This window comes from Orbicella faveolata, unplaced genomic scaffold (assembly GCF_042242905.1).
Source record: "Orbicella faveolata isolate gen_17 unplaced genomic scaffold, um_ofav_v1 contig_3, whole genome shotgun sequence".
Classification (NCBI taxonomy): Eukaryota; Metazoa; Cnidaria; class Anthozoa; order Scleractinia; family Merulinidae; genus Orbicella; species Orbicella faveolata.
Genome location: NW_028301558.1, coordinates 5,200,388 through 5,219,234, shown reverse-complemented (window position 1 = coordinate 5,219,234; position 18,847 = coordinate 5,200,388). Strand labels below are relative to the sequence as shown.

The 18,847-nt window shown below is 37.4% G+C and overlaps 1 protein-coding gene and 1 long non-coding RNA gene across 2 annotated transcripts; both read left to right on the top strand.

Moving 5' to 3' along the window:
- Window positions 1-4,545: 4,545 nt before the first annotated feature.
- Window positions 4,546-9,067, top strand: LOC110042305 (uncharacterized). The gene is made up of 2 exons (XR_002295880.2): window positions 4,546-4,801; window positions 4,987-9,067. It is a non-coding gene; the product is annotated as an uncharacterized LOC110042305 (long non-coding RNA).
- A 673-nt stretch (window positions 9,068-9,740) lies between these two features.
- Window positions 9,741-17,936, top strand: LOC110042200 (uncharacterized). The gene is made up of 2 exons (XM_089297978.1): window positions 9,741-14,948; window positions 16,631-17,936. Exons 1-2 carry the CDS (start codon window positions 14,637-14,639, stop codon window positions 16,700-16,702), a joined length of 384 nt encoding a protein of 127 aa, XP_089154104.1. The 5' UTR covers window positions 9,741-14,636; the 3' UTR covers window positions 16,703-17,936.
- Window positions 17,937-18,847: the final 911 nt, after the last annotated feature.

Here is an 18,847-nt window from a genome sequence, read left to right as displayed (position 1 = left end):
TTCTTGTACGAGGAGAGGCAGACTCGACGATCAGATAAACTGCAACAACAAAGTGTCGGTTTTCCAGTCAGTTTTAGTAGGACCACGCCACCCACACATTTTAAATTTTCCACGACTTGAACGCCCTCTGTATTTCCAACGTGTGACAACAACGTGTACACCTGAAGCCAAATTTAATGTTTTTTCCTGTAAACACTGTTTATAAATAGCCCTTTTTAATGCCTTTTGGGAAGGTACGGAGATGATTTATGAGACTGAGATATAAATTGTTTCAAAAAATAACTCGGCTAGTTCACAATAGACGATATTCAAATATTTATATAATTACTCATACCATTATCGATACAAAATCGAATAACAAATCAGTAACTGTTCATGAATTGGAACGATGACTCAAAAAAAAAACGTTTAGTCTTTCTCTCCAAATAGCATAATTTTTGCTAACGAAGACTAATACATTTTTGCCTTTTGAGTTAGTAGATTACGTAATCGCACAAAGTGAATTACAATGAGTTTACAAGTGGCGTGTATACATCAACTTGTTTTTAGGGACAAGGGTATACTATGCAAAAGATTTATGGAAGTTACTTGCATAATTAACAAATCTCACGTTTGGTTGATCAAGTTGTTTCACAAGTTGTTCTTTAAGTGTTGCGTCATCCCCGTTACGCCTCTTCCAGTCCTCTTTGCTGTTTTTGTATTTAGAGTTACTGGATATTTTGAAAGTCTACCTGATCAAAATTCATGTTTTAGCTTTTTTAATCCGCGTTAGAAAATTTGCCATTGGATTACTATGCATCTTTTTTCATGTTAGTTTTGAGATAACGTACCGATTCAAAAAGGTAAAAATGTGAAACTAAGATAGATTATGTGAACCACGCACTCTTGGAAGTTGTCAGAATACACCTCGATATAGAGATTGCTTTCGTCACGTATCCTTTTGGCTAATGTAGTCGAGGGAACAACAGCAACGACAACAACAGCAACAACAACAACAATAAATGATAGCAATAAGTAAAAATATAAACAAGTAATAAGCTTTTGAAATAAACTTAAGTGTTTCCTTTCTTCCTTTTCATCAATCACAGTTTCCTTGGAAGTTTTTTATCTTCGTGCTTCAGATCATTGTTTCTAAACTCGATCTATGCTTTCGTGATGTTCGTTAAATCAAGGCGGCAAAAGCATGATTCTTATCACAATTTCTTCAGAATCATTTGCATCGTTTGCGTAAGACAGTGATTGAATAAATTTTGTAAATTTCCCACATAAGTCTCACCTGATTCACCGAAATACCACACTTAGTACTTTTCAGTAGAAAAAAAAAAGAAATTGCTGGTTCGGTGCGTTTCTTGTTAAACTTTCTTTTATTTTTGTTCAGCTGGCAGCTGTAAGTTTCGAAATACTTCTTGATGTGTATGGATGCACGTGCTTAATTCACGTGCTTCGGGCTGTGGAAACAGTATGTGAGTTGTTTGGTTATAGATTGAGCTCATTAGTATCTTTTATCTTTGGCTGATAAGAAAGCGAGGAAATGTAATATTAATCTCAGTATTGAAAAGGGCGATGTCATGTCACGTTTAATCAACTCGCTTCAGCTACATGAAAAATCGTTATCGTTTTATCTAGCCAGTTCACTATATAAGGGGGAAAATATTGCCCTGAAGAGTTAAGTCCAGCGCTTTGGTAGAATCAAATTCGACTGCGACTGCTGATGCAACGCTTGGTCTGTTGTCAAACTACAACTGAACATAGTTCACTTTTGAGGTGCCGACTACGTTGAGCATACAACTCTGATTTGAAGTAACCTTGGGTTTTTGAATCGTCAGGGAAGTAGGATGTGTCGATTTACTGGTTCAAAGCACAGAGACTATTCCCCGAGTCGTTCAACAACGATGTCTTACTGGCGTCGATTGCCCACAATTTATGAGGCTACTGATGTTGAAATGGCTGAAGAGACTGCAGCAGGCGAAAAGAGCGAACAGCAACATGTCATTGAAACAGAACAGCTGGGGGAGTACGGAATCATGTTGCCCCTTACCAAAAAGAACAAACGATCTAAACCAAGAAGGCAAAAAAATGCGAGATGCATTGTTCCTTCGTTTATTAAACCCGACTTTACAGAAGCAGATGCATCGCGGTCATTCCAGCAAATTCAAGATGAGTGGAGACACTTGTTAAGTACGCCATATTCTGACTTTTTCCCACAGGACATGAAATCGTCATTTATAGACAACAGCTTTACACTTTCAAGTAAGAAAACGCTCGGGAAAATACCAAACAGAGATGCTCAAGCTTGCAAGTTTAGCGAAATCGCTGCCTGGCTAGAGTTTTTTGGATGATAAATCTTTACCAAGGTAGCAGTGAATAGAAATCAAAATTAATAATTTATTGACATTGATGATTCTTCATTTTTCCTTCAGTAAGGAATTGACCTTTGAAGGCCTCATATGCTAGATACACCGTTCAGGCCAAACAAAATTGCCGCCTTGTTTATAAAGAAGAGACAGAAACTTTGACACTGACTGAGTTGAATTAGTCAATCGCAGAAGGGTCTTGGGAAAAACAAATGAGTCGAGGCGTGTAGCAATTGTTTGACTTTGTTTGATGATTTAAATATCAACGCTGTGTATCAAAAGTACTGATGAAAAATACATAAAACAAAGGTTTCCCCTTCAAATCCACAAATTATGTATTTGTACATCAAGTTATGCTCTTAAAGTATTCAATTTTATCGGTTTCATTAGAAATTTTGGGTCAAAATCGTTAATACTGGGCCAGACCGAAGATCGAGATTGAAACTTAACTACGTGATTGTTAATTTTAGAAACATTAATTTACTTTGTCATATCGAGCCTACTGTCCTTTATACTGTTTTATTAAATGTGTTGTAAACTAAGAATACATTAAAGTGGATGCCTCTTTCTATTGACTGCCCGAAACGTCAACCCTGTATTGCAATAGACTAGTTGTGGTGTTATCACCTCTGGTGCTTTCCGCAAAAGTTGTCAGTTTTTTATCGGGTGCTGATTGAGTAATTGTATTTTAACACAACGGATACTTTTGTAAGAGAAAAGCGTTTAGAAATAAATGCTGTCGGATTGAAGCTCGTCGATAGAGCACTTCATCGGTATCATTGAAGTCATGGGTTCGAATCACGTTCAATTCTGAATTTTTTTCAGGCCTTGTCTTTCATTGTTTAATATTTTTTTTCTAACTGCGTGCGATGATATTTCATATTTTCACTGGGAAAGTTTAATTGCTGTTAGAACTCACTGCCATATATTTTCTCTCTTTCCTTCTTTTAATATATCTCGGTTATTTACAAAAAATATAAATTACTGACGCCTTTAAAGAAGCCTTACTGTATTCTTTATTATTTTTAAAGTTCTTAATTAAATCTTCGTGAAGGCGCATCAGTGTGTGTGTGACTGATATTAATTACTGATTTTATTCAGTTTCCTACTTTGATGATTTAAACAATGTCTATGTAGTTTGTTAAAAAAATTGACTCTAAACATAATACTACGCTTTTTTTCGACTACTTGGGTAAAGATCAAAGCGGCTAAATCTTGTCCAAAAACACTCGACAGAGCCTTTTTTCCCTTATCTATTTTTCTGTGCGTAGGAAATTTAGAACAGCTTAAACCTCAGCTGTAACATGTCGAGGTATGACCAATCTACTTATTTATGTTCATAGCTCTCTTCTTTGAAACAAACAAACGACACGTCATAAAAAAATATAAAACCAAATGTACAATTGCAACAAAAAAATTCTAAAAAACAAAAGAAAGCAGAATAAATTAACTTTAACATACTGTAAACCAAACAACCATCGACAAATTTAATGTACGTAATACAATGAGGAGGCAAACACTGAGACGGAATAATTCGTAAACATGGATTGTACTGGCTTGAAAAAGTAAATTCCAGAGCTTGATCCATCCATGTGTTGAAAATGTGTTAAAGGACAAAATAGCTGGGTAAAATTGAAAACAAAAAAGAAAGCATAAAAATAGACCGAATTGGAATGAAGGCGATCTTTCGCTTCTGAATTTGAATATGAACGCTCTGGAAATTATACTAAATTAATTGATTTATTTATTTATTGAAGTATTTTTTTGGCTGCTCGCTTTGCATATGTTCCTACCGTGCGACTTCTCACGTACAGCAGTGGAGATTACTATAAAAGGACAACAATCACCGACAGCGGAAATCGGAGGACATTGAATATGTCAAATACGTCCATCAACAATCGGAACACAAAGTTATCTTTTGTTGTTTTTAAGCTGCAAGGAGTAAGCTTGAGAGAAAAAAAAAATCCCAATACGATTAGAAGTCTTTGTGAAGAAAGATATGTCTGTTGTGTTAGCCTTGTTGTCTGGCAAAAAAAAGGGATCTTAAAAGAAGTTGAAAGTAAAAAATAAGTCCATCAAATTTTGAATTAATTCAAATCATTTGCACGCTCTCCCACTTGATTTATATATATATATATATATATATATATATATATATATATATATATATATATGTAAAAATTCTGATGAAAGAGCGAGCGAATGAATACGACGCAGAGAAAAAGACAACACTCCTTTGGTTTCCACGTTTGTTTTTGTCAAGCTTTAAATGACAAAAGGGGTACGTGCCATGCATGCTGCTTGATGTTACTCAACTGTAGTCAAAACACCTAAGAAAAGAACAGTGGCCTTCTAGATTGATTCAGCTAAATTTGAACAACGATTGAGATGTTTGGACGTAAAGAAAACTAAGGTTCACATTAAGCCCAGACAAGTCTCCAATAATGGTAAAATTGGTTTTGAAATCATTATCAATATCCGTGCATTAGACGCCATTATTGTCATGAAGTGCATCATATGTTGTCAAATTGTTCTGTTTTGTGATATATATACATTTATTTTGATTAAACTTATGGTATATAAACATGCGAATGCTCATTTCAGTATCTTATTAAGGTTTGTTTTTTTGAAGAGGCTGGGATCAGCGGGTGGAAAGCTCTCCTCAGATTCAGAATGTGTAGGTTTTGCAGACACCTTGGAAAAATGCGTGCTACTTATCAAGGCAGAATTCAGACTAGGCGGAGAATCGCTTGCCTTCCTACTATTTTTGAAGCGGTAAACGAAGAGATAGGTACACCGAACAATACTGATGATTCGAGGTTACCGTTGCACCAGCGTTGTGAATATAAAAGGGAAGCAAAGGAGAAGAATGATCGTGTGGGAAAGGTTCTGTGCAAGGCTACAAGCCGAACCATGGTATTAACTATGGACATTGGAGCGACTACGAGAACGATTACTCAATGCAACACGCACATGCGGACAGTCTACCCGGATTTTTTTCCCGAAACGACATTCTGTAGCAGCAGTATTTCAATGCAAAGTACAGGAGTTTTCAACCAAAACGCTTGCTTGGGAATAAAGCTTCTCAAAATCGGTGGAAAACGAGAATGTTTTGAAAAACAAAGAGGAATTGCCGCCTGGCTTAAGTTTTTTGGCTAAGAATGCGTCTAGCGTATTATGCAAAACTTGTTGCCGGATCAACAAACAAACCTGGCAGGTGTAGAATTGTCAAAAAATCTTTTTCCATCCAGCGTTTTATGCTGAGGAATAGGATTGTTAATGTCATTTTAGTAGTAGTAGCAATAGCTGAAGTAGTAGTAAGACTCGTTGTTGTTTATTAAATCCGTCATCTGGCTCTAATTTACTTTTCTGATAAAACAGAAAACTTTGTTATGGGGTGCAATTAATTTGATTTGTATTGAGCAGGTTGTGATGCGCATAAAAGAGATATTTTTGTACAGAAAACGTGCTGTTTACCTCGCTCTAATTTGGGAAAACTTAATTTTCTTAAAAGAAACTGAATTACCTCCGTTTCAGGGGTTTCTCAATAAATAGGAAGAAATAGGTTTTAACCACGATCGAGGCAACTTGCGTAGATTCTATAATTACAAACAATGCAATGAGTTCCACGCAAACAACGTTGTTTGCGCAAATTCTCACAATCGCCCATCACAAAATTTCAATTTCTGTTATTTTTTGAACGCGCCTCTTTTCGCTTTAGAAATTAATGACCTATAGTGATTCATGTTCGAGTGAGATCGTTTCATGCTATATAAAATGAGGTAAACAGGGTGCGAAGCACAGTGCTAAATATTAATCATAAAATTTGATTTATAAAGCGCATATCTATTTGGCACCAATTTTTACTCATTTGTATTAATTCGCCATTTCACCCATTTTCCTTGATTGAGAGCGTTGCAAAAATCAACAAAACATTCCAACTCAGGAGTTGTTCCAACTTTCACCCAGTTCCATTGTAATTTGATAGTCCATGTGCTGATTTGCCGCTTCGTCGGGAAGAGACCACTCTGAGGACAAGTGCCTCAGTGCCGTCTGACAGCGAATATTCGCTTAAGCACTGGTAGAATTTCCGATATTGGTTTCCCGATGACAGAACAGCGAGAGTAGTCCGAAAGTTACCGCGCCATGACTGCGTGATCAGCTGCTTAGCAACTTCGACAGGAAGACTGCGAGTTCAGTCCGATCTCGGAGGTCTGAATTCGTGGTAAACGTGTGCTTGGTATCTCACCGAGACTGTGAATGACTACTGAGTGAAGAAAACAATACAGTGATGTCAGAGTGAGTCCTTCAGTAACGGTAAACTTACTAATGATATCTCGGGCTTCGCAGAATTGCAACAGTGATAACCTAGCAAACGACTTAAAAAAAAAAACACTGCTACAACTAAAGGTTGCAGACAACAAGCCACGTTGCTATTTCATTTCCACATCGACGCGGAAGAAATCCAGCATTGAGCTTCATTATAATTTCCTGAAGTACTTTTAATGTAAGTACTTCATGCGAGGAAGAAATCTTGTAGCAGGGATGAAAGTCCACTTATGCTTTGCATTTTTCCGTTAGCGTCTATTGATCAGCATTGCTTATTTCAGTAGTGCTTATGTGCCAAACTTAATTTTGGTTTTGAATGAACCATGGTGCATTATATTTTTCTTTGTGCAACTAAGGCAAGTCGATCCTTTTTCAAACCTTCAAAATCAAATGCGCCAACGTGATTGTCTCGGCAGACGCTTACTGGGCGTGTATATTTTGTATCGAAACGTTTGGGCACGTTATTTTTCAGCTTTTTGTCAAGTTGAGATTATACAAAACATTGTCTAGGCTTTAAAAGGGAATTGCTTCGAGAAAAATCTTACATTTTATTAACGCGTGTTACGGTGACAATACCTTTCAACTTTAAGTGGCGTAAACTCTTTCGATTATATCATACGATGCCACTTTACCGTTTACGCTCCTTAACTGCCGGCTTATATTATGTTCGACCAAGATAAAGGACCTGCTTGAAAACAGCCAAGGTTGATGTGGCTTTCACTCTTAATATTGTAATTTATATATTTATGTTCTATTTTTGAACGTAAGTTCTGTTTTTTTCTGTGATGCTATTAGCATTACGGCCCCGACTTGAGGGTGCAAATTTACATCACCATATATGGTAAAACTGAGTGTGTTTGTTGACGTATTAGGCCAAAACAAATCAGTCGGAAATAATACGTCGTGTACTTCCCTCTGCGGTGTCTCGGCCACTTTGCTAGTCAATATTGATGTTTGCGTTTGCTGCGCAGATGTTCAACCAGGGGTTATTAGAAATTCTAGCCACGTCTTCAGAGTTAAAAGGGTGTTGTTCTTGTAATCACTGAATCAGTAGGACTGAAATTAAATTCTAAATAAATGTCTTTAGCCACGCTAGTCAGGGGTATATTCAATGTTGCTAGTAAAAGTAAGATAACGTAAAAACAAATTCAGCTTACATTATGAAAAAGGTTGACTGACTTTTGCTAGCATGATATCTAAATAGACCTGTATTTTTATTGGACAATGTGTCAGGCTTTTGATATACGATAATGCATGTTGTCCTGTTGTGTAGGTTGCGCTATTAAGCCTTGGTCAGTGTTTTTTTTTTAAAGTTGGAGATGCCCGTGTTTGTTACTCCTGTTAGCCATTGTTACAAAAGACGCCGCTATCAAATAGCATATGAAATGTTTATGCTAATATCGTATTGACGTCTTCTACCTTTGGGGTAATGTGTCTGATTAAATGACTGATATCAATCTTACACTGTTCCAAAAACAACAATCATTTTGCTTGAATTATGTAGAGCCGCGCTCACTTTTCCGTTTCACTTGACGGTGCAACATTGATCAAATTTTACTATTTATTCAAGTTGTTATCAGGGAATCTGCTTCTCACAGAAGTCATCAAGTACAGAACAACCCACAACTGAGAAAAGAGGTTTCACGCGAAAGAAGAGAATCTTTTGGATCTCGAATTGTTTCTAAGAAAAACAATTAAGCCAGAAAATTTGACTTACAATCATGGAAAAATCTTCTTCTAAGAAAGTCTTCCGTGCCCATGTGGTGTCATCTAACATGTCTCGTGAAAAACGTAGACTAGCGGCAAAAGAGCCCACCCGAAAGAGCCGAACGGAGATGTTCTGGCGCAAAGGTTCGAAAATACTTCCAGATTTTTTCCCGCCTGACAAGCTAAAGAGGAAAACATTAAATCATCAAACGATCCTTTCAGTTGTCAAGAGGATTAGCATAGTGAAACAGTATTCCTGGGAAAATGAAGAAAGCGGAGAGTCTGAAGCGCAAACGATCGCTAAATCGTGGATGATGTACTTTGGCTTTGGCGCTTGTGAAACGTGATTTTCTCATTTAAAACATTGTGTTGTACGAGACGTCTTCCATAAATACAATTCTATCTAATTATTTTTTTAAAAAATGACGAATCTTTTTCGTTGTCTTGATGGAACCCTAATTGCAATTATGTATCACGTCTACAACATTCTTATTGTTGTGAAAATGCTGGTAATTCAAGCTTGTCTTGAATAATGAAAGACTAAAACTTTCTAAAACAATGATTTGGAAGTATTGATTTATTCCATATCCATTTGCCCGCAGTTATGCAAATGACTATAAAATAATTTTATTTTGATTTACCGTTTAGAAAGATTAAACAAAACACTGTCCATTGTACGTTTACTCTTAACACTACACTTGAGGGTAAAGTCAAAAACAAAACTTGCTACGACATAACACCTGTCACTATTGGTTTATTGCCTCTCTTTCATACTCCAACAGGAAGAAACGGTCAATGGTTGTGGTAATCTGACGGTTCAATCCGTTTGAGCTGAAAACCTTGCTTAGAGACGACAGTGTCACTAATTTGTTAACATATACACTATGATTCGACCCATCATCATCATTATCGAATTAAGTATTACAAAACTACGTTTTTAGAATTAAAATAAATCGAAATATAATTGAAATTAAAACATAATTCTTATTTCTTTTTATTTCAATATTTCATAACTTTAAGCTTCGTAACAACACACAGTTCGGATGTACACGTGCTCTTCTAGTCGTGTAAGTTAAAATCATGATTTGCATGAATACCAGTTTAACAATGTCCTTGGTCAGGGCGCAAACCCTCAGCATATTTATCAGGTTGTCGTAAAAATATGACGGTGTTCATTTATACTCCTGGTCGAGTGAGGCATTGTTCAGTGAATCATGCACAGAAACACAAATACGAAAGATCAGTCCTGATTTCGATCTCGTACCTCTAGATCTAAGGTTCGAAGTCCGGCATACTACTAGGCCATACCTGTAATGGGCACAATTTATCTATTAGCAAGAAAGGCCTGAAATACATGACTGGTATTGATCGTCGCTTGTTAGATTGTAAATAGCAACCTCGTGCTTTAAGAGAAAAAAAAACGAATCATCAATTCATGTATTTGTTGGAGCTCTTTGCTCTAAATTTCTTTTGACAATATGTGATATCAGTAACATAGCAATGTTATGCGTGCCCACTTGTGAATTTCGTGTGAAGGTGGGTGCAATCTGTACGAATTTATTATATCAACAACGGATAATGACGAGATCAAACCGGGAGCATCAAACAATCGTTATCCTGCCAGTTCACACATCTTCTCGCTTTTCGCCAATGATAATGATTTGACCATGCTCTTTTCTAATGCATGCAGCACTAACGACGAGGAGACAAACAAACAGACAGACGCACCCGTTAACTGTTTTGCGTCTTGTGTCTGTTCTTAAGGACGTGTGCTGGGTGTATACGTCACTGGTTTGCTGTCAATTTCTGGGTATGATGCTGATTCTATTTATAGTTTTGAATCACCTCAAGTAAACAGCGCCGAGTAGTAGAAATATCAGACGGTAACCGATTGTCAGCAACCAAACTTGGCATGCGAAAAGGATGATAATCACCAGAAAATACGTTTTAAAAGACAGCCTGGAAATTCCTTTGACACAGAAAGTCTTTCAAGGATATATGATGCCATGTAACAGTTCTCGTAAAAAACGCAGATTGAGCAAGTCTGAACGGACACGGCAGCGCCAAGAGATGTTATGTCGAAAAGGTTCGAGAATGCTACCAGATTTTTTCCCGCTTGATGAACAAAAGAAAGAAACCTTCAATCATCAAATCATTCTTTCAACTAAACAGATTCGCACAGTGAAGCAGTACTCCTGGGAAAATGAGGAAAGCGGAGAGTCTGAAGCGCAAACGATCGCTGAATCGTGGATGATGTACTTTGGCCTCGAGACCTGTGATTCTCGATGTTCTTTTAAGGACTGTGTTTGTTACCATGCCTGAAAGAAATTCGTTTGACAAAGAATGTGCATTGTCAGTTTTACGCAGTATCAAAGCAGTTCATGTTAATCTCTAAGACGAATTATAATGTGCGTGGTTTCATCTTGAGATTAGTTGAAAATGTTGCATAATAGACTCTATCAATTATTTTACCTTGTATGCCCGTGCTGCTATTTGCAAACGTATCTGCTAATTGGATTCTTGTTTTTAGTTCCGTTTTTTTCCCAGAACACGACTAATTGTAAACAATTTTGTTTCTTGGGTGGAACTAAACAGATTTTGACATCTTTCAATGTCACAGAAAACCCCACACACGTAGCTAAAAATAATTGTTTTGAAGCAACATCAGAACATTTATCTAATTTCGCCCTATAGGATAGCGCTGCAAGTATATTCATTAAGAAAGTAAACGATTCTGCTTCAGACAGTTGAGGTGTTGTAAATAATCATTAGGGAATCAGAGTTTGAGACGTGGTTTCGTATCACCGATGTAAAGCGAACATAAAAATCTCAAATAAACTGCTTGTAAGTAAATATCGAGAATCCTCAATCGGAGACAGAACCGAAGCTTCGGATTTTCTTCCTGTTAATGGAGAGACCCGAAGTAAGTCATTGCGATTTCAATTTTTTTGGAACAATCTTGCAGTCAGATCAAATTACGCAAGATGGAAAAGAGAAAATAAATTACGTAAGAAGGAACACTTCAAGACAGACAGAAGCTTCCCTTGAATCCATGTGTTTAGACAATATGGAACTATTACCACAACATAACTCTAAAAAACATTTTCGACAAAAAATCTCCTAAGTCGTCTAAATCTGAGCTTTTTGACAAATCATAGAATGCAGAAGCCCGGATAGGCACAAAAGACCCGGGAGATGTCTTGAAAAGGTCCGAAAAGCTCTCCAGATTTTTTTCCCTTATTACACGCCAAGTAAAAGGAAGGCATTAGATCCGGCAAAGCACAGATAGCCCAGGGTCCATAAAGCCCGAATGATGACTTAATCATGGAAGATGTACTTTTTGCGTCGGGGCCGGTGATACTTGGTGCTCTGTTATGTAGAAGTAACCGCATACCATTCGTGTTGACGAATGAACGTCCAGTAGCACCTCAATGCTTTTCAGAGACTGGACAGGATACTTCCACGTTTTAAACAAAACCGTAGGCTGAGGAATTTAGAATGTATGCTTGTAACTTGGTTACATGAATCATTTAAGACGAGGAGATACAAACAGAATCACCCGCCAATTGTTTTAGTTCCTTTGTTGTCTGTTCTCAAGGACGTGTGCTGTATGTGTACGTCACTGGTTTGTTTTCAATTTCTGGGTATGATGCTGCTTCTATTTATAGTTTTGTATCACTTTAAGTAAACAGCGTCGAGTAGAAGAAATATCAGACAGTAACCGATTGTCAACAACCAAACTTGCCAAGCAAAAAGGAAGATAATCACCAGAAAATACGTTGTAAAAGACAGCATGGAAATCCCTTCGACATAGAAAGTCTTTCAAGGATATCTGATGCCATGTAACAGCTCTCGTAAAAAACACAGATTGAGCAAATCTGAACGGACACGACAGCGCCAAGAGATGTTATGTCGAAAAGGTTCGAGAATGCTACCAGATTTTTTCCTACTTGATGAATAAAAGAAAGAAACCTTGAATCATCAAGCCATTCTTTCAATTAAACTGATTAAAATAATGAAGAAATACTCTTGGGAAAATGAGGAAAGCGGAGAGTCTGAAGCGCAAACGATCGCTGAATCGTGGATGATGTCCTTTGGTGCCGAGGCCGGCCTGTGATTTTTTATGTTCTTTGGGGGACTGTGTGTGTTACCATGCCTAAGAAAACTTCGTTTGACAAAGAATGTGCAGTGTTTTTACTCAGTATCAAAGCAGTTCATGTTAATCTCTAAACTAAGACGAATTATAATGTAGTTTCAGCTTGAGATTAGTTGAAAAGGTTACATAATAGGGTGTATCAATTTTCTAACTAACGTGTCCGTGCTGCTATTTGGAAACGTATCCGCTAATTGATTCTTGTTTTTAGTTGCGTTTTTCCCCAAAACACGATAAACGTATCGCTGAATCGTGGATGATGTACTTTGGCTCCGAGGCCTATGATTCTTGATGTTCTTTTAGAGATTTGTATGTTACCATGCCTGAACGAAATTCGTTTGACAGAGGATGTACATTGTCTTTTACACAATAGGCTGTATCAATTTTCTAACTTGCATGTGCGTACTGCTATTTGCAAACGTATCTGCTAATTGGATTCTTGTTTTTAGTTCCGTTTTTCTCCAAAACACGACTTATTGTAAACAATCTTGTTTCTTTGGCGGAACCACATAGATTTTGACATCTTTCAGTGTCACAGAAAACCTCACACACTTAGCTGAAAATAATTGTTGGGAAACAACAGCAAAACATTCATCTAATTTCGCCCTATAGGATTACATTTCAGGCATGGTTATTAAAAACAAGGAAACGATTCTTCTTCAAACAGTTGAGGTGTATGCAAATAGTCATTAAGGCATCAGATTTTGAGACGTGATTTCCGTATCATCAATGTAAAGTGAACATGGAAGTCTCAAATATACGATTATTTACAAAGATCGCTTGTAAGTAAATATCGAGAATCGTCAGAGACATAACTCAACTTGGCTTCGGATTTTCTTCCTTTTAATGGAGAGGCCCTTTTGGTGAACTTCTTTTCAAAACTAAGTCATAGCCAGTTTAAATTTTTGAGCAATCTTGCAGTCAGATTAAAAGATCAAAGAGGATCCGAAAATTACGAAGGATAGAACACTTCAAGACAGACGAAAGCTTCCCTTGAATCCATGTTTTTAGACACTATGAAACTATTACCACAACATTACTCTAAAAAAAAAACATTTTCGACAAAACATCTCCCGTGTCGTCTAACTGAGCTTTTTTGACAAACTTCAGAATGCACAAACCCGGAGGATGTCTTGTGAAAGGTTCAAAACGCTTTGCAGTTTTTTTCCTTTATGACACACCCAGTAAAAGGGAGGCATTAGATTCGGCAAAGCATAGATAACGAAGTGTCCACAAAGCCCGAATGATGACTTAATCGTGGAAGATGTAGTCTTGGCTTCGAGGCCGGTGATACTTGGTGCTCTGTTATGTAGAAGTAACCGCATACCATTCGTGTTGACGAATGACCGTCCAGTAGCACCTCAATGCTTTTCAGAGACTGGACAGGATACTTTCAAGTTTTAAACAAAACCGTAGACTAAGGAATTTAGAATGTATGTTTGTTACTTGGTTACATGAATCATTTAAGACGAGGAGATACAAACAGAATCACCCGCCAGTTGTTTCAGTTCCTTTGTTGTCTGTTCTCAAGGACGTGTGCTGTGTGTGTACGTCACTGGCTTGTTTTCAATTTCTGGGTATGATGCTGCTTCTAAACAATTATTGGATGAGGTTTTTGTGATACCCAGAATAATCAAGGTCGAGGTAGGGGTTATCAGCCGAAGCCGAAGGCTGAGCCTGATAACTCTTACCGAGACCTTGATTATTCTGGATATCAAAAACGGAATCTAATAATTGTTTTATTACACATTGAACGAAAAAAATGGAAGTCATGTCTTTTCTTCTTCACTGACGGCAAGCAACACAAAGTGCGCGAACTTGACATGATTACCCGTGACCTTGAGTGTCCTTGATATGATTATTGCATAATCTACAGAGATGACGTCACAGGCGCTGATTTCGAAAATTCACTGTACGCTTTCGGCCAATCAGAAAAGAGATAGTTCAATTTATAATATTTATAGTTTTGTATCACTTAAAGTGAACAGCGCCGAGTTGAAGAAATATCAGACAGTACTGAATCGATTGTCAGCAACCAAACTTGCCAAGCAAAAAGGAAGATAATCACCAGAAAATACAGTTTAAAAGACAGCATGGAAATCCCTTCCACACCGAAAATCTTTGAAGAATATATGATGCCATGTAACACCTCTCGTAAAAAACGCAGATTGAGCAAATCTGAACGGACACGACAGCGCCAAGAGATGTTATGTCGAAAAGGTTCCAGAATGTTACCAGATTTTTTCCCGCTTGATGAACAAAAGAAAGAAACCTTGAATCAGCAAATCATTCTTTCAACCAAACCGATTAACATAGTGAAGAAATACTCTTGGGAAAATGAGGAAAGCGGAGAGTCTGAAGCGCAAACGATCGCTAAATCGTGGATGATGTACTTTGGCGCCGAGGTCTGTGATTCTTGATGTTCTTTTAGGGACTGTGTGTGTTACCATACCTGAGAAAAATTTGTTTGACAAAGAATTTGTAATGTTTTTACTCAATATCAAAGCAGTTCATGTTAATCTCTAAACTAAGACGAATTATAATGTAGTTTCAGCTTGAGATTAGTTGAAAAGGTTACATAATAGGGTGTATCAATTTTCTAACTAACGTGTCCGTGCTGCTATTTGGAAACGTATCCGCTAATTGATTCTTGTTTTTAGTTGCGTTTTTCCCCAAAACACGATAAACGTATCGCTGAATCGTGGATGATGTACTTTGGCTCCGAGGCCTATGATTCTTGATGTTCTTTTAGAGATTTGTATGTTACCATGCCTGAACGAAATTCGTTTGACAGAGGATGTACATTGTCTTTTACACAATAGGCTGTATCAATTTTCTAACTTGCATGTGCGTGCTGCTATTTGCAAACGTATCTGCTAATTGGATTCTTGTTTTTAGTTCCGTTTTTCTCCAAAACACGACTTATTGTAAACAATCTTGTTTCTTTGGCGGAACCACATAGATTTTGACATCTTTCAGTGTCACAGAAAACCTCACACACTTAGCTGAAAATAATTGTTGGGAAACAACAGCAAAACATTCATCTAATTTCGCCCTATAGGATTGCATTTCAGACATGGTTATTAAAAACAAGGAAACGATTCTTCTTCAAACAGTTGAGGTGTATGCAAATAGTTATTAAGGCATCAGATTTTGAGACGTGATTTCCGTATCATCAATGTAAAGCGAACACGGAAGTCTCAAATACACGATTATCTACAAAGATCGCTTGTAAGTAAATATCGAGAATCGTCAGAGACATAACTCAACTTGGCTTCGGATTTTCTTCCTTTTAATGGAGAGGCCCTTTTGGTGAACTTCTTTTCAAAACTAAGTCATAGCCAGTTTAAATTTTTGAGCAATCTTGCAGTCAGATTAAAAGATCAAAGAGGATCCGAAAATTACGAAGGATAGAACACTTCAAGACAGACGAAAGCTTCCCTTGAATCCATGTTTTTAGACACTATGAAAGTATTACCGCAACAGAACTTTAAAAAAAAAACATTTTCGACAAAACATCTCCCGTTTCGTCTAAAAGTGAGCTTTTTTTGACAAACTACAGAATGCACAAACCCGGGAGATGTCTTGTGAAAGGTTCAAAACGCTTTGCAGTTTTTTTTCCTTTATGATACACCCAGTAAAAGGAAGGTATTAGATCCGTCAAAGCATAGATAACCAAGGGTCTACAAAGCCCGAGTGATGATTCGGAAAGATGTGGAAGATGCAGTTTTTACGTCGGGGCCGGTGATACTTGGTGCTCTGTTATGTAGAAGTAACCGCATACCATTCGTGTTGACGAATGACCGTCCAGTAGCACCTCAATGCTTTTCAGAGACTGGACAGGATACTTTCAAGTTTTCAACAAAACCGTAGACTAAGGAATTTATAATGTATGCTTGTTACTTGGTAACATGAATCATTTAAGACGAGGAGATACAAACAGAACCCCCCCCCCCCCCAATTGTTTCAGTTCCTTTGTTGTCTGTTCTCAAGGACGTGTGCTGTGTGTGTACGTCACTGGTTTGTTTTCAATTTCTGGGTATGATGCTGCTTTTATTTATAGTTTTGTATTACTTTACGTAAACAGCGCCGAGTAGAAGAAATATCAGACAGTAACCGATTGTCAACAACCAAACTTGCCAAGCAAAAAGGAAGATAACCACCAGAAAATACAGTCTAAAAGACAGCATGGAAATCCCTTCAACACAGAAAGTCTTTCAAGGATATATGACACCATGTAACAGCACTCGTACAAACCGCAGATTGAGCAAATCTGAACGGACACGACAGCGCCAGGGGATGTTATGTCGAAAAGGTTCCAGAATGCTACCAGATTTTTTCCCGCTTGATGAACAAAAGAAAGAAACCTTGAATCATCAAATCATTCTTTCAACCTGAAACGGATTAAAATAGTGAAGAAATACTCTTGGGAAAATGAGGAAAGCGGAGAGTCTGAAGCTCAAACGACCGCTGAATCGTGGATGATGTACTTGGGCGTCGAGACCTGTGATTCTTGATGTTCTTTTGGGGGACTGTGTGTGTTACCATGCCTGAGAAAAATTCGTTTGACAAAGAATTTGTAATGTTTTTACTCAGTATCTAAGCAGGTCATGTTAATCTCTAGGACGAATTATAATGTAGTTTCAGCTTGAGATTAGTTGAAAAGGTTACATAATAGGGTGTATCAATTTTCTAACTAACATGTCCGTGCTGCTATTTGAAAACGTATCTGCTAATTGATTTTTGTTTTTAGTTGCGTTTTCAGCCAAAACACGATAAGCCTATCGCTGAATCGTGGATGATGTACTGTGGCCTCGAAGCCTATGATTCTTGATGTTCTTTTAGAGATTTGTATGTTACCATGTCTGAACGAAATTCGTTTGACAGAGGATGTACATTGTTTTTATTCAATATCAAAGCAGTTCATGTTAATCTCTAAGACGAATTACAGTGTCCTTTCATCTTGAGATTAGTTGAAAAGTTACATAATAGACTACATCAATTTTCTCACTTGCATGCCGGTGCTGCTATTTGCAAACGTATTTGCTGATTGATTCTTGTTTCTCGTCTCGTTTTTCCCCAAAACACGACTAATTGTAAACAATTTTGTTTCTTGGGCGGATCTAAACAGATTGCGACATTTTTCAGTGCCACAGAAAACCTCACACACGTAGCTGAAAGTAATTGTTTTGAAACAACATCAAAACATTCATCTAATTTCGCCCTATAGGATTGCATTACATGCATGTTCATTGAAATTAAGGAAACGATTCTTCTTCAAACAGTTGAGGTGTATGCAGATAGTCATTAAGGCATCAGATCTTGAGAAGTGTTTCCGTATCATCAATGTAAAGCGAATATGGAAGTCTCAAATAAACGATTATTTACAAAGACCGCTTGTAAGTAAATATCGAGAATCCTCAGATAGTTTTGAATCATTTTAAGTAAACAGCGCCGAGTAGAAGAAATGTCAGACGGGAACCGATTGTCAGCAACTGAACTTGCCAAGCAAAAAGGAAGATAACCACCAGAAAATACGTTGTAAAAGACAGCATGGAAATCCCTTCGACATAGAAAGTCTTTCAAGGATATATGATGCCATGTAACAGCTCTCGTACAAAACGCAGATTGAGCAAATCTGAACGGACACGGCAGCGCCAGGGGATGTTATGTCGAAAAGGTTCCAGAATGCTACCGGATTTTTTTCCCGTTTGATGAACAAAAGAAAGAAACCTTGAATCATGAGATCATTCTTTCAACCAAAGCGATTAACACAGTGAAGAAATACTCTTGGGAAAATGAGGAAAGCGGAGAGTCTGACGCTCAAACGATCGCTGAATCGTGGATGATGTACTTTGGTCTCGAGGCCAGTGATTCTTGATGTTCTTTGGGGGACTGTGTGTGTGATCATGCCTGAGAAAAATTCGTTTGACAGAGAATGTGCATTGTTATATCAGAGCAGTCCATGTTAATATGTAAGACTATTTTTAATGTAGTTTCAGCTTGAGACTAGTTAAAAAGGTTACATCATAGGTTATATCAATTTTCTAACTTGCATGTCCGTGCTGCTATTTGAAAACGCATCTGCTAATTGGATTCTTCTTTTAATTTCCGTCTTTCCCCAAAACACGACCAATTGTAAACAATTTTCTTAGGCGGAACTAATTAATAAACAGATTTTGACATCTCTCAGTGTCACATACGTCGCTGATAATAATTAATAATGTTTTGAAGCAACATCCAAACTCTTGATCTAATTTCGTCCTTTAGGATTGTACTTCAAGCATGTTCATTAAAAACAAGG